Raw genomic sequence first — 17,075 nt, 5'->3', positions numbered from 1 at the left:
TTCTACCGAAGGCATTCAGATGTGCAGGCCAATGTTTTTTTTTTTTTTTTTTTTTTTTTTTGTTTTTTTGTGTGCGGTGATGACGGTTACACAGTTTGAGACCCGCGGTAGGCACTCAACGTGACCGGCAGGTAATGCGTGTAACCGTCCCGCCTACTGAGTCAATGATGCTGAAAATTCGCTTGAGTCACAGAAATAAATTACATTTTACTACTATATTCAGATAGACACATAGAAAACGTCTTTTTTAAATTGTAATAATATTTTATAATTTTATGGTCTGATGAATTGGTGAGTTGGTGGGGAATTGTGTCTTATACATTAAAACATGTTACTGACGCTAAATTTCAGACAAAGACAGAAACAGCTTAAACCAGTCTAAAGCCAAGCTTATGTCTAGATGTTCTGTTTTGCTGGTTTTAGAGAGGTTTTGGACACTTTGACCATTTGTGCTCCAGACAGGTGTGCTGGTTCTTTACTAAGTGATCACAATTTGTGCTCCAGACAGGTGTGCTGGTTCTTTACTAAGTGATCAGATGCACTGTTTTCACCTGTTGGATCATAAAACAGATGAAAAAAATCCCACAGATGCTCTGTCCCGATAAGCCCTGCGTGCTGAGGCTGCCAGTGTGCAAGACTGCACCCGAGTCATATCTACAGATAGGACGGCGTGTCCCGGTTTGCCCTGGTGATTGGGTGAGGTGTAAAAGAGCCGCTCGCCTTCAATGATACAGAGAAACCTGGAGAGAAAAAAAGACTGAGAAATGAAAACATAATGGGATTGAGCAGGGGGTTTCTGTCTTTTACACATTTGCGTTAAACTGCTGTTGTTAAGAACTCAAACGTAAGCACCGAGGCCCACGCACACACACAAACACGCTCTAGCACCAATACTATAATTTGCCACCTTTGTGCACAGGAAAAAAGAAAGTGGAAAACAGAATGTAGGTAGTTTTCATTAAAGACGTATGCCGATGTTGATTGTGGGTATTCCTATAAATATGCGGCCCGTGCCGAGCATCAGTCCTCGTAAGGTAGGAAAATCAGCAAGACAGCAGCTCTCCAGGTCAAACAGATGCACTTGGGATTTTTCCAGTAAAAATCGTGAGTAGGATGTGTTTGTGTGTGTGACTGTCAGTCAACATGAAATCTAAATCTGCTTTTTAATACACGTTTCTGGTTTTATAGTTGAACGATTCATCAGTGCTTGACCTTCCAAAGGAAAGAAATCTTTCATCAAAATGTCAAACAGCTTCTCAGAAGAGAATGTAGGAAATGTAGGAAAATGTGGAAAGGGATTGGATCAGTGGATCGTGGGCATTTTCTAATTGCGCATATCATGTGAGCGACAGGTTACTGGAGGCAGTGTTGTTTTAGTATTATTGATATACTGTTATAATTTCTGGTTAATATTTTGAATTATGATTATTTGTTTCCTGTTTCCATAATTTTTTATATGTTTTTTTTATGTCTATGTTGTCTAAATGTCTGTTTTAAATTAAGTTTTAGTTTTTAGGTTTAGTTATTTTTTACTTAAAGTAAAAACTAAACGGAAATGAGAAATGTTGTCTTGCCAACTAGCTGAATTCAAATTAGTTTAAATTTTTTTGGTTAGTGTTTATTTTATTTCAAGTAATGAAAATATTTTGTTATGCTTTCAGTTTTAATAAACAAGCATTACCCTGCTGGAGGGGAGGGATTGTATTTGGTAAAAGATTATGAGGGCACACGAATTAAAAAAAAAAAAAAAAAAGATAGGATAGGTTATTTTTAAATTTTTTATTTTTAAATTTTAAGTTGTTTTCTTGTGCATTTCTATTAATATTATTATTTTGTTAATTATTATTATACTGCAGTTGTTTTGCCCGACTGTGACAGTATGTTTGTTTTGCTAAAAATCCCCCTTTAAACAATTTTTTCCCCATTTTTTTTTTTTTTTTGTGCCCGACTGTGACAGTATGTTTGCTGTTAAGTTAATTAATTCCCAATGGATTAAATCAAGTCCTGCCCTACATTTTTTTTTTTTAACAATGGGTTGCAAATGCATTTTCATGTTTAAAGATATATTCTCTGTATCTTGTTTTCCTTCTCATTTCTTGCTCTGGGTGTGTAAACAGAAAACTATTTATTTTCTCAACAGGATTTTCAATACATTTCCTCAAGGCTTCAGACAGAAAATGACTCGTTTATACAGGACAGATTGTTTTGTGCATGAATAAGCCTTTGCAGCATCTACCGATTTTAAAATATAAATGCAATTGACTTTGTAGGAAGCGGTGTGAGCCACAGTTACATAAATAGTTTGTGCTTATGGTTGTAAACACGGTCTGCCTTGTGGTCATATGTAGAAGTAGGAACCTTTATTAGTGGCGTTTGCTAATGAAAGCATCATATTACTATTTAGTGTTAGTGATGTGATCAAAGCTTTAACATTAAGTATTAAAGTTGAGTATGAGTATGTGTCTTGTTGCCGTTCTCCACAGAGTCCTCTCAGCAGGACAGGGCTGGAGAAATGGACCAGTCAGATCTATCCAGAGCCCGAGGCCGTATCAGAGGAAGTGCACATGTTTGACTTGGATTGCTTCCTGTCAGACATCTCAGACACACTGTTCACCATGACCCAGAAACCCAGTCCCTGGAGCGGAGACCGCCAAAACAGTGAGTCCATAGAGGCACAGTTCATCCGAAAATCATTTACTCACCTTCATGTCATTCCAAACCCAGAAAATTAGTTTGTTTTGGCCCTTCAAGATGCAGTGTACCAGGTTTAACATCACTGATGCCAATAGTTATTGATGCATGGCTTGTAATTATTCACATTGTGACAATTTTGAAATATGCACAGGCACATGTTTTATGGAGTGATTTTGTGGGTTTTAAAAATTCTTAATTCTCCCAGAAAGTCATGCCATTAAATGTTGCATGCATCGGGGGGGAAAAAGCATATCTTCCTCAGTATTTATGTCTTCCGATACAAATATTTAAACATTCTTAGATCAAGATTGAGATATTGAGATGCTAAATTAATTTATGCTTAAAACACACACAAACACATACACAAAAAAAATCTGTCAATGGGATATGAAAACCTGTTTTCTTTTAAGTTAGGTTTTCTGAGCCTGTTGGGAGATTTTTGTTGGTTTTAACTATAAACTTCCTTTATTTGGGTCAATTTCTGAGAAAGAAAAAGTCATTTTGCTTTTCTGTTCACTTCAAACTTTGAAGTGTTGCTAATACAACTCATTTTCTGTGTCCTAGACATTTACATTTAGATAACTTCATTTTCTTTATTTTTTTTTGTTTTTTCTTTTAAAAGTGTTATTAATTTTTTTTTCTTCATAAAATGTGATTTTTTTGGTGTTTTAGAGCATGTGGATTATTTTCTTTCTCATATGAAAAACATATATGATAAATGATTCTGTGGTCACTATATATTGATCTTGGAAAGATATTTGGCTGATTTAACAAGATTGCAATATAATATACATCTTTCAGTGACATTTAATGCCTTCAAGTATTTTTACTTAGGATTTCATAAATGAGAGATGATTTTAGAGATGGAAAATGTAGTCACATGAGTTTATAAAATATATTCAGGAAGGACACCACACCCTAAAAACAAGGAACTTTAAAAGAATAATTGCTCCAAACAGAGCAGTGTTAAACACACACATCCTTACAGTAGATTTCACTGCTGTCTTCTCAGCGTACACCAGTAATGCAGACATGATCCAGCCCGGATTGACTCCATTACAGCCCAGCTTAGACGACCTGATGGACATACCAGGTGAGTTTAATGAACTCCTCATATCACTCTTAATTACACTGACATTGCTCAGCTTTATAACTCAAACTAAACTGTTTTTTTTATATGCTGTGTGCCACTCTGGTGCCTTGGATGCACTTGATCATAAAGAAGAGTGGCTTGAAAATGGAGGCTTATATTTACACCTTCTTACTGTAGTTGGAATGCTAATATGAAATATAATTTAAATTAAATTTAGTCATTATCATAATGGAATAACAAAAAATAAATGTGAATAGTTTTTCAATACTAATACAATAACATTGAATTAATATCTACGAACAATATTTTATCAGTAGTTAAATATAATTGAAATTAAATATAATCATTAATATAGATATTATAACATTTTTTAATAATAATATATCGATCAATATTTAAAAAAAAATATCATCTGTAGTTTGAATGTTAATAAAAATATAATTAAAATATAATTTAAATTAAATATAGTTTTTGACATTTTATATATATATATATACATTATATATATATATATATATATATTTGTGCTGCCAAATGATTAATCACTGTATATTTATTATGTATATATGAATACACACATATGCATGTATATTATTTCATAAAAATGTTATGTTTATATATTAAATATATTTATTTATAATATAAATTCTATGAAAATAAATATAGACATGTAAAATATTTTCAAAAGTATATCTGTATACGTGATATATATATATATATATATATATATATATTATATATAATATATATTAATATATATTACTATATATATATGATATATATATATAATAATTATATATATAAATAAATGAATTATTTATATATTGATTACTGTTTCTGAAAAATGTTTTGGCTGTAGTTTGAATCTTAATAAATATAATTTAAATAAAAATTAAATATAAAATGAAGTATAGTTGTTAATATAAAATATTCTTGTCTCAATATTTCAGTATCATTCAGTATCAATATATGAATTAATATTTGTGAAAAATATGTTTTATCTGTAGTTTGACATTTTGTTAAGAAATATAATTTGAATTGAATATAGCAATTAAATAACTCATATAACTGATTGCTGTATAATATAATGATTATTTGTTAAATTTATTTTTCAATATTAATTTATTGATGAATATTTTTTTTAAGAATGAATATTATTTGGAAATGCAAAAAAAAATAAATAGGTGATGAATTTATGAATAGATACTTAGTTGATAAGAAGTATTGGATAACTTTGAGGAGCTGTAGGGAAGTTCAGAAGTTCATTTGCGCAAGCTTTAGTGGAGATGGCCCAACAATCTGTCCGTGCTTCACTTTTGGGTTGTCTAGAGGGCAATGAATGTGTTTGACCCCTTTGGGGCATTGGTGGCATTTCCTCATCTGCGACAGGGTCATTTAAAGGCTAAAGAGTCAATGACTGAAGGGTGGAAGTCAGACAGGATGTGATCAGCCCTGAATAGTGAGTCATTTGTAGGCATGAGTTAACTTTAGGACAGCAGCACCCTTCACTCATTCAGATCCCTCCAATTCTGTACTGATTTAGCTTCTGTCTGTGTCAAGAATATGCAGGTGTATTTATATTCAAAAAAGCTTCAGTGTTCAAAAACATATATCAGAAGAAAGTAAAATTATCTGCATTCTGATTTTAATGTATCAAATATGATGCTTAATGATAATAATCAAAAATATGATCGGGGCCTGGATAATGGACTCTAGTGCACCAGCATATGACTGTCATGTTCCTGGCAGTGTTTGCTGTGTTCAGCTGGCAGGACTCGAGGCAGGTCACGAGGCTCTGGACTCATTCATTGTGGCAGTGCCAGGTTTCTCACAGAAATCAACACAGACTCCATGAGCTTCGACGTTTGAACTGTAAATGTTCTTAGCTTTATGTATTCTGCTCAGTAGCGTCACAGTGGTAAGTGTTCTTATGATCCTGTAAATTCACTCTATTGAAGCGTGCATGTGATTGTGAAACGTTAATGTCTGGTATTTCATGGCCACATGAGGGACGCATCATCTGAGGTGGAAAATACCTTTCCCGGGAGGCATCCTGATTGGTTGCTTGTGGGTTTGGCAGGTCTAGAGGAATAGTTTAGATACTGTGAGAGACTAAACCATGCTGCATGGGCGCTTGCTTGTAGTGGAGACTTTTTAGATTCAGTTGACGTTTCTTCTGAGCCATTAGAAGTCATTTTTTAAGCCATTGCGATTTTCAGGATGTGTTTGAAGAAAACGTGAGTCATTCTCACCTACTTGAGAAGATTTAACTTCATGGTTTTTGCTCTCTAGACATTTTTATGAGTTTCCGCGGGCAGCCGACGGAGCACGTGGGTTATTCAGACTGCAGCTTCTTTGAGAGTTCGTCTAGCGCTGGGTTTCCTTCAGCTGCTTCCTCTGCCGTCACCAGTCAGATGATACACACAGGATCTCTGCTGACACAGGTACAGCACTCATTCATGGTTTAAAAAAAGTGTGTAACTGCGACGTGCCACTAGAGTCACCAAACAAAACTGTAAACATGACTGTTTTCTCAAACACTTCCTCCGTCTGCTATTGTTATATTCCAGAGTTTAATTTTTAGCAGAATCACATTACAAATTACTTGATTCATTCTGAACATTACATAATAACCTTTTATTATTTTAATGTTATTTTTTATTGTTATATTAAAATGTATTTGTTCTATTATTATCAATATATATATATATATATATATATATATATATATATAATATATATATATATATATATATTATATATACAGGTGCTGGTCATATAATTAGAATATCATCAAAAAGTTTCATTAATTGCTATTCAAAAAGTGAAAACTTGTATATTATATTAATTCATTACACACAGACTGATATATTTCAAATGTTTATTTATTTTAATTTTGATGATTATTACTGACAACTACGGAAAATCCCAAATTCAGTATCTCAGAAAATTAGAATATAACTTAAACCAATACAAAGAATACAAAGAAAGGATTTTTAGAAATCTTGGCCAACTAAAAAGTATATAAAAATGAAAGTATGAGCATGTACAGCACTCAATACTTAGTTGGGGCTCCTTTTGCCTGAATTACTGCAGCAATGACGGCGTCGTGGGCATGGAGTCGATCAGTCTGTGGCATGCTCAGGTGGTTATGAGAGCCCAGGTTGCTCTGATAGTGGCCTTCAGCTCTTCTGCATTGTTGGGTCTGGCATATCGCATCTTTCTCTTCACAATACCCCCATAGATTTTCTATGGGGTTAAGGTCAGCGCGAGTTTGCTGGCCAATTAAAGAACGGGGATACCATGGTCCTTAAACCAGGTACGGGTGTAGCTTTGGCACTGGGTGTGCAGGTGCCAAGTCCTTTGGAAAATGAAATTTGCATTTCCATAAAGTTGGTCAGCAGCAGGAAGCATGAAGTGCTCTTAAAACTTCCTGGTAACGGCTGTGTTGACCTTTGACCATCAGAAACACAGTGGACCAACACCAGAACAGATGACATGGCATAACCTCCACTGACTGTGGAAACTTTACACTGGACCTCAAGCAACGTGGATTGTGTGCCATCACCTCTCTTCCTCCAGACTCTGGGACCCTGATATCCGAAGGAAATGCAAAATTTACTTTCATCAGAGCACTTAACTTTGGACCACTCAAGCAGCAGTCCAGTGTCCTTTTTGAAGCGAGACGCTTCTGTTGCTGTCTGTTGTTCAAGAGTGACTGGACACAAGGAATGCGACAGCCGAAGCCCATGTCTTGCATTCGTCTGTGCGTAGTGGTTCTTGAAGCAATGACTCCAGCTGCAGTCCACTCTTTGTGAATCATCTCCCCCAATTTTTGAATGGGTGTTTGTTTTCACAATTTTCTCTCCAGGTGCGGTTTATCCTATTGCTTGTACACTTTTTTTCTATCACATCTTTTCCTTCCCTTCGCCTCTCTATTAAGTGCTTGGACACAGAGCTCTGTGAACAGCCAGCCTCTTTTGTGCAATGACCTTTTGTGTCTTGCCCTCCTTGTGCAAGTTGTCAATTGTCGTCTTTTTGGACAACTGTCAAGTCAGCAGTCTTCCCCATGATTGTGTAGCCTACAGAACTAGACTGAGAGACCATTTAAAGGCTTTGCAGATGTTTTGAGTTAATTAACTGATTAAGTGTGGCACCAGGTGTCTTCAATATGAACCTTTTCACAATATTCTAATTTTCTGAGATACTGAATTTGGGATTTTCCTTAGTTGTCAGTTATAAACATCAAAATTAAAATGAATAAACATTTGAAATATATCAGTCTGTGTGTAATGAATAAATATAATATACAAGTTTCACTTTTTGAATGGAATTAGTGAAATTAATCAACTTTTTGATGATATTCTAATTATATGACCAGCACCTGTATATACATATATACATACAGTTTTACAAATGCATTTTATTTCCAAAATTTTAATGTAGAAATATGTCCCATGCTTTTAACCATGATTATTATATTGTGTTGTGTTGTGTTGTGCTGTGCTGTGAGTTTTACAAATGCATTTTATTTCCAAAATTTTAATGTAGAAGAGTATATTATTATATTATATTATATTATATTATATTATATTACATTATAATTAATAGTATGGTAATAAGCACTTTTCAACATCAGAATGTTTAAAATAAAATAAATAAATAAAAATCTAAATAGTTTGAAATTAAAATTCTATTAATTCAATTAATTATATTTAACATATAATATAATCATTTGTTTTATTTAAAATGTGTGCTGTGTTTCGGACTATTTTCCTCATGAGATTTAACATAAATTTAATGCATTTTTTCCAAATGTATGTCAAAAACTGCCAAATAATTTAACTTTTTTTCAATTTTCATTTTTAGCCTCCTCTCTCAGCTGAAAGTTTATCCCAGCTGTCCTCATCTGTAAACCTGCCTGGACCCAGTTATCCTCGCCAGACCATCGACCCCGACTTGACCTTCAACCCCAGTGCTGAAACCTCAGAGCCCAAGTTCAAAGGTCATTCAGAATACGTCAGTGACTTCCATCACTCTCTGAACCTCTCGTCTGGTCTGGTCCCGTACGGGCCGCAGATGTCCTTCAGCGGTCACGCCCCTGAGATGCCGGGTGTCATGGCACAGGAAAGCTCTTACCCATCAACCTTCCTCAGACACAGATATTCGTCCGGCCAATCACGGACCTGTGCGGCTGCCACATCCACGGTTATCACGCACACCGGCTCTCCCACGAGCGCCCTGCCGCTGGAGGCCCAGCACGGATACTCCAGCGTGGCCGAGATGTATCCTCCTGCCACCTGCATGTCTCTGAGCTACCAGCCCATGACGCTGACCCCGTCTCTGCCTTCACCTGGTGTCTCTCACTGCTTCTCTGTGCCGCAGCAGGTGGGCGTGGCCACTGGCGGGGGGAAGCACAAACAAAAGACAGGAAGAGCCCAATTGGTTCCCAGGGTGATGACTTCATCTACAGCCCCGCCCACTCAGACGAGCTGCCTGGCCAATCTGCTGTCTTCCAGATCTCAAGAGCGTATGTAGATGTTAGATCTTTTATCATTTTTCCTGCTTCGTTTCTTCAGTTTTTGCCAGTGAGCATCTGGACTGCTAAAGGAATGTCCCAGTTTCAAAACTAATTTGAGCTAACTGGAACTAAATCTATATAAAAAATGTTTTGTTAATTGAATTAAATCTGATATTAAATAAAATATAGATATTAAATAAAAAAAAACGTGAACAAAAAATAAAAATAAATGAAAGTTAAATTGAAATATATATAAATTATATATATATAAAAAATAAAAATAAATGAAAGTTAAATTGAAATATATATAAATTATATATATATAAAACCTACTAATCAAAAAGATAAAATAGCTTAGCAAAATTACTAAAAATTAAACAAAAATTAAAATAAAAACTTAAAATATGAAAATAAAACCATTCTAATTTTATAAATATTAATTGTTTATATTGTGTATATATAAATAATAGTAAAATAACATGTATTATGTCATGTATTAATGTGAAAATAGTTTTTTGTAAATTGAATTAAAGCTGAAATAAAATATAAATAGTAAATGAAAAGTAAAAAAAGGAAATCTTGCCTTGTCAACTAACTGAAAAAAAATACGTTTAAAGCTGCAGTCGGTAACTTTTTATGTGTTTAAACAAATTTACAAATTTATGTAATAAGCAAGTACATCATGAATCCATTTTCCAAACCATGTTTGTAGCTTGTCCTGAATCACTACGGTACACCTATAATACATTTTTACACATATAACAATGTTCTTCTGTAAGACACATGCAGTTCTGTTTATTAACGGCTAGAGCGCCACAAGTTACGGACTGCAGCTTTAAATTGAAATACTAAAATTAATAAAACTAAAACCTGTCGAAAAATAGGTCTAATGTCAATTTTTTGTCAAAATTAGGTTTTCATTAAATTATTCTAAAACATCTTGTCTATCATCTCTCAAAATATCTTGGCAAAATTCACTTGTTTAGTGCAGAAAAATAGCAATTTATTGCAGCAAGCATAAAAGCCTTTCTCTTAACACCACAAAGCAGTTAACCTATCATGATAAACCATGTAACATAGCTTTCATAGCTTTCCCAGCTTTTTATATATACACATACATACATACATACATTCATTTGCAAATAACAGTAAATTACACTGATGTTAACATGCATATATAGGTTTATGCAACTGTTTGTTTTTATGAACTAAGTGATTATTTAACAGCGTTCCTTAACATTTTAAAAACTTTCTAGGAAAACCATCACTGAGTTTTGACGCTCCTTCAGCAGGGTTAAAAGGCCGCAGACCAACGTCACCCATCTCTCCGGTAAGCTCTCCCCATAGCAAAATAAAATATCTGCAGCACACTGTAAAACAAGTTAAAATGATATGAACACACCGACAGACATTTATCAAGACTAGAGTAACGATGCTGAAAATTCAGCTTTGCCATCAAAGAAATAAAAAACATTTTAAGACTATTTTAGACTGTAATAATATTTCATAGTATTACTGTTTTTACTGTATTTTTTATCAAATAAATCCAGCTTTGGGGAGCAGAAATTCTTTCAAAAACATCAAAAAATGTTTATTATTCTCCATGACAGCCAAAGAGCAGCAGTCGAGGACAATCGCAGATTTCCCATAATCGCCCCTGGGCCTCCACTGCAATCCCACCACTATCGCCATTACACTGTCAGGCTCCCATGTCAACGCATGGCCACAGCGGCACCTCGCAGGGAAGCGCCATTTCCTCTCTGCTCACGCAACAAACACCACTTCTCATCCCCAAAACAGAAAAACTCTCCCCGGTACAAATGCACACAGGTGACAGGACCAGTTTAACAGGTGTGTTGATCTGTGTGGTTTTATAGGAATGGTTTACCCAAAAATGATAGTTTGCTAAAGATTTACTCACTCTAAGATGTAGATGAGTTTGTTTCTTCATCACAACAGATTTGGAGAAATGTAGCATTGCATCAGTGTCTCAGCAATGGATGCTCTGCAGTGAATGGGTGCCGTCAGAATGAGAGTCCAAACAGCTGATAAAAACATTACAAGGACTGGAGTGGTGTGGATTATTGTGATGTTTTTATCAGCTGTTTGGACTCTCATTCTGACGGCACCCATTTACTGCAGAGCATCCATTGATGAGCAAGTGATGCAATGCTATTTCTCAGAATCTGATGAAGAAACAAACTCATCTACATACTCATATTTACAGTAGGGCTGCCCCATAATAGTCGCCTAATCATAAGTCGACGAGAAGAGGCTTGGTCGACCAAAATGTTATTAGTCACTTAGTCGCAGAAAAAAACAAAATAAAAAAATCCACAGGCGAAGTCACGCAGTCTGTGACTAATAGACCATTAATGCGCTCACTTGCTCTTAAAATACTCCAACATTTTTGGTCATACAGATAAGAGTACTACATCTTTCAAATCTGTAAAGACTCTACATTTATTTCTGTGCACTCACAATAACAACAAAACATTGCGCTTTTTTAAAATTGTGATTTTGTAAGATAATTAATGAAGAGGCAATTTCTGCCGTCTCGGTCTCTGTGAACTTGAATGTGAAACTCCGTGTATATCTTTGCCTTACAAGACAATAAAAATATACCTATAGATAGTGAAATGTCTACTTTCAAATGAACCAATTCAGATGGAAGACACATATTCTCAGATATTGTAATCCGTATGAAACATGCACACAGGCGCATCAGTACTGCGGAGATGATGAGTCAGGGTCGCTCACTTCATCTCTTAAGCCGAAAACAAAGAAAGCACTAGTTTATCATCGAATCATTAAAATGTTAATGCAGTCTCCTTCCTGTTTTTCCCTGACACGTTCATTATCATAAGCTTTATGCATGTGCTTGAGCCCTTATTACTCTATTAAAGGGTCATTATAATGATTTAAATTGTTTATTAATAAACATGCGATTAGTCGACTAATGAACATGTACATGATGGATAGAGGTAATTTATAGTTTTGTTTATTTTTACATTTATATCTTTTTAATGTTAATAAATAATGTGTTTTGTTTTTATAGTAATGAAATGTCTTGTTTAGAAATGTTTATTTTTTTTAGTCAGTTTTTCAGGAAACATGGGACAGATGTCACCTACGAATCCAGCAGAGAAAAGCCCAGAGTCGTTACCTGGACAAGCCAAGATGGAGTCCACAAGAGTAAAAACACAAATCCTCAGATGATTATTTCCTAATCGCTCGGTGTGTGTTGTTTCTCATATTGTCTTGTCTTACAGACAGACACACGTCGGATCACGCACATTTCAGCCGAGCAGAAGAGACGGTTCAACATCAAGCTTGGCTTTGACACGTTACACAGTCTGGTGACGACTCTCAGCTCACAGCCCAGTATAAAGGTAACACTCGTTTTAGTGACTTTATCAGTCAGCACTTGAGAAAAAGAAGTAGTGTACTTCAAATCTTGGATGTCTTTTTTTTTAAAAACTGTTCTTGCAGATTATATAATATTAATGAAATAAAAGCCCACTTAAGTGTGTCAAGAAATGTAGTCATTAAGTATATTTTAAGTCATTGTTTTAATAATCTTTTGTCATGCTTGTGTTGATTAACATACTAAAGCACATGTAAAGCACTTGATTATAATTTCATCTGTAGTGTACTCTTGGATATTACTTTTATAGTTAATATGGTTGAAGTACTGTAATGAAAATAAATAAAAGCTAATAGAAATATTAAAAAAAGAATAAAAATGACAAAAATACTAACTTCAACTTGAAAATTAATATATAAAAATAAAAGCTGTAATGTTTCAAGTCTTAATAGTTTATTTTAGTTTACAACAAATGTCAGTACATTTGGTAGAACCATATTTCAAAGACAGTGGTAGTAATTATGAAATTACATATGATGTAAAGCACTCTTAAGTTTAAACTATAATACATTTTCATTGTAAATATTGTAAATAGCATGCATGAGTACTTCTTTTTCACAAGAGAATAATAGTTGTTGTTTTTTTCTTGTTTTTAAATTAAGTTTGGATGTGTATGTGTGGTTTCTTATCTTATTTAATATCTTCACTCGTGCTTCCTCCACCTCTGTGTTCTCATTCCTCTCGGTCTCAGATCAGTAAGGCCACGACGCTGCAGAAGACGGCGGAGTACATCTGTAAGATGCAGCAGGAGAGAGCTCAGCTCCACGAGGAGGCCCAGAGACTCCGAGACGAGATCCTCACACTCAACTCTGCCATCAAGTGAGTGTGTTTGAGCTGTTTTACAATGTACTAGTCATGAGAGACATCTTCATGAATGCGTGATTGAACTGTGTGTGTGTAGTGTGTGTCAGCAGCAGCTTCCGGCTACAGGCGTCCCAATAACACGACAGCGCTTCGACCACATGAGGGAGAAGTTCAGAGAGTATGTGAGAGCTCAGACGCTGCAGAACTGGAAGTTCTGGATCGTATCCTATCAAAACTGAAACAAAATTGCCGACCGAGGGAGAAAGTCTTGTGGGTTAAGCCACCCTGGTGAACTAGCTAAAAGAAATTAACTAATAGATATCACCATGCTTCCTACAGCTGATTAAAACGTTTGTTTAAATGTTCAAATGATGCATTATTTAATTAAATATGTACTCATTTGCATATATTTCCAGGAGAGAAATCTAAACATAGAACAGGTTCAAAATTCTTTTCAGGTTTTTACAGCCAGAAGAAATACATTTTCATGTTTTTAAGAATTACATTTTGTAGAAAATCAGTTTTAATTAATGGAATAAGCCCCAAGAAGCCGTGGTTTACAGTGAATCTATAAAACCCTCTAGCTGTTATAAATTCACTGTAAACCACAGCTTCACTGGCTTATTGCTTTTATGAAACGGTGTAATGAAATTAGTAAAAACAGTATTATTTAACGGAGAGTTCCGGTCCTTGATTCTGATTGGCTGAGCCACGTTCGAAGCTGTTGTAAATTACTCTACAAACATACCCCTTTGTTTACATTTGTGTGTTTTTGATTGAACCACAACAGTATCTGAGGAACTACATTTTCATTAACATCATTACTCTTTATTTGCTCTGTTTTATTATGTGAAACCTTACTACTTATTTGGTATATGGGTTTTTTAATATTACACTTTATATGCTTTAGTAAACCACGGCTTCTTGGGGCTTATTGTAGTGGTGGCTTAAGGCCCGTTCACACCAAGAACGATACTTATAAGAGCAACTATAAAGATAACTATAAAGATGAACTGTAATGGAGTAGCGTCCACAACCAGCGAACGATATCTTCTGTTAATCATTCTAAGCGCACGGAACTCATCTGCCGCTTTAAGTTCTCGAGCGCGTTACAGCAGGATGGGATTTCTGATGGTTTCAATTTTTATCGTTGTCGTTCATCACAACTGGAAAAAATCGTTTTGAAGTGATTCCAACGATATCGTTTTTCTTTGTCTTATTCGACGTTATAGTTGTGGTGTGGACGCTGCTGTTCTTTAATACTGAAAATGATTTTTAGAACTATATCTTTATCGTTATCTTTATAGTTATCGTCCTTGGTGTGAACGGGCCTTTATTCTTGGTGGCAATAAAGTGGTTGCCAAGCAACACAAAGTAAATAAGGTGTACTGAATGTTTTGAGTAATTTACAACAGCTTCGGACGTGGCTCAGCCAATCAGAATCAAGGACCGGAACTATACGTTTTATAAGGTGTACTGTATGCAAATACCTCGTGTTGATGTTTGTGTCGAAAAACTAAAGTTTTGGATGCAAATAGATGATGTTGTAGTAAAGGAAACACAGTTAAATGTGTATTTTTTAAGGTGGTTTTCTTTCAACTTACTCTGAAAGAAGATATGTTATTTAATGCCTTTAAGAACATTTTTTTTTTTTTTTTTTTTGGATATCACGCATCCCAAACATCTGTCTAAACAGCAGGTTTAATTCTGTTAAGATGTTAGTATTGCAAGTCCTCCGCGTCTTGATGTTTTGATGTTTTGCAGCCGTTCTCTTAGTTCAGCATCCTCATCGAGCCGCTGTTCGAGTCGTTTAATGGGATGGTGTCCACAGCCAGTGTTGATGATCTGTGTCGCAGTACTCTGTCCTGGCTGGACCAGCACTGCTCTCTGCCCGCGCTCAGACCCAGTGAGTGACCAGCACCTCACTTCCTCTTTCACTTTCACACTTAGTTCCCTCAGACCTCAATCATTTACTGCCTTTCTGAACAAACCACTTTTCTTCATCCTGGCATATTTATCACTCCCTGCCTTCTTGTTCATGTGTTTGGGTGTAATAGGATTTTTATTTTTATTGTATTGCCTTTTACAAAAGCAGTAAGCCTTGAGAGGACAATTTTACCATGATTTTACCACAGTTAAGGGGTGTTTTTAAGCATGATGCAAAACAAAATCATGATCAACTTACTTTATTATTGGATTAATTATACTTTGATATTATATAAATAAATATAAAATTTTTTTTAATTTATATGAATATAAATGTAAATATTTTCAAAATATATGCTGTATGTGTCTTTATGAATTAGAAATCGTTCTACTTTGTCAGTTTGCTGCACAAGAAACATTTCTTGAGTATTATCAGTGTTGAAAACATTGTTATTTTTGTGGAAGGTGTGATGCTTTTTGTTTTTCCCATACACCTTTATAGAAAGTTCAAAAGAGCAGCATTTATTTGAAGGAGAAATCTTTTGTAACGTTAGAAATGACTTTACTGTCACTTTTGATCAGTTTAATACATCCTTGCTGAATACAAATAAAAAATTTTTTTGTGTTATTTAGAATAAATAATTCTCCCACTAGGTAAAATTAGTTGCCAAGCATCTGTCAGAATTGTTTATCTGCATTGTACAACAACAGAACCTGCTTATCCAATCAGAAATCGAGTCGGATCTATCAGGTAATATCAGTTTTATTGTAACACTTGTATCATGTGTTTCTCTCCAGCTGTTTTGAGCTCCCTCCGTCAGCTCAGCACCTCCACATCAATCCTCTCAGACCCCAGTCTGGTTCCTGAACAGGCCGTCCAGGCCGTCTCTCACGGACATTCATCCCACAGCTACAGCCAATGACAGCACATGCTCTCCAAACCACAGCCAATCACACGACCCACATGCGCATCCAATCAGAACACTCGTCCCACAGCACCGACCAATGACGTTTTACTCTCTCACAAAGGCAGCCAATGATGCTCTTTCCCACAAATGTGCAAGTGCTTATGGATGGTAAAGTGACTACAGCTTCGGTTTGGTTTTTATTATTTATAATTATTAGAACTGACGTGGAGAAGCAAGTGGAATTAATGTGAGCCAGACTAAAGCTCAGTGGGTTCAGTTTATCAGATTCAGTTCAGTGCAACCAATATATAAGATGCATGTTCTGTTTAAAGCCTTATTACGTTTCTTCTGTTCATGTTGCTTTGTAATTCTCATAATAATATCAGTGAATGTGAATGCGATACTGTGGGACACGATCTATAACGTTGTGTGCCTTGTTTACGTTTCCACATGTGATTTCAGCTTTGGACTGTTCGGCTGCTCTTTTCAACAGTTCCTCCAAGGAATAAATATAAAATTGGACTATTTTTCTTAAGTGTGTTTGTCTTGGTGATGGTATCACTCACACTCTTGTGTCCTGTAACTTCTGTGAAGCATTTGAGGCACAAATCCCATGGTTTTTCCAGGCTATTAGGTAATTAACTATTATCTAGTAAATTATCTGTGAATTTTAAAACCCAAGAAATGACAATTTGGGACAAT

The 17,075-nt window shown here is 35.2% G+C and overlaps 1 protein-coding gene across 1 annotated transcript in view; it reads left to right on the top strand.

Annotated features, from left to right (window-relative positions):
- LOC109073539 (carbohydrate-responsive element-binding protein-like) overlaps positions 1–16,895 on the top strand; it is a 28,542-nt gene extending 11,647 nt beyond the window's left edge. The window contains exons 6-17 of the mRNA XM_042723234.1: positions 2,484–2,658; positions 3,707–3,787; positions 6,080–6,231; positions 8,657–9,317; positions 10,565–10,638; positions 10,919–11,159; positions 12,406–12,503; positions 12,581–12,700; positions 13,427–13,554; positions 13,637–13,760; positions 15,316–15,445; positions 16,264–16,895. Of these exons, the coding sequence (XP_042579168.1) occupies positions 2,484–2,658; positions 3,707–3,787; positions 6,080–6,231; positions 8,657–9,317; positions 10,565–10,638; positions 10,919–11,159; positions 12,406–12,503; positions 12,581–12,700; positions 13,427–13,554; positions 13,637–13,760; positions 15,316–15,445; positions 16,264–16,388 (2,109 nt within the window). The 3' untranslated portion in view covers positions 16,389–16,895. The remainder of the gene's footprint in view (positions 1–2,483; positions 2,659–3,706; positions 3,788–6,079; positions 6,232–8,656; positions 9,318–10,564; positions 10,639–10,918; positions 11,160–12,405; positions 12,504–12,580; positions 12,701–13,426; positions 13,555–13,636; positions 13,761–15,315; positions 15,446–16,263) is intronic.
- Positions 16,896–17,075: the final 180 nt, after the last annotated feature.

Source organism: Cyprinus carpio, chromosome B5 (assembly GCF_018340385.1).
Source record: "Cyprinus carpio isolate SPL01 chromosome B5, ASM1834038v1, whole genome shotgun sequence".
NCBI classification, from domain to species: Eukaryota; Metazoa; Chordata; class Actinopteri; order Cypriniformes; family Cyprinidae; genus Cyprinus; species Cyprinus carpio.
Note: the sequence above shows the minus strand (reverse complement) of the source record. Positions and strands in the feature narration are given on the sequence as shown.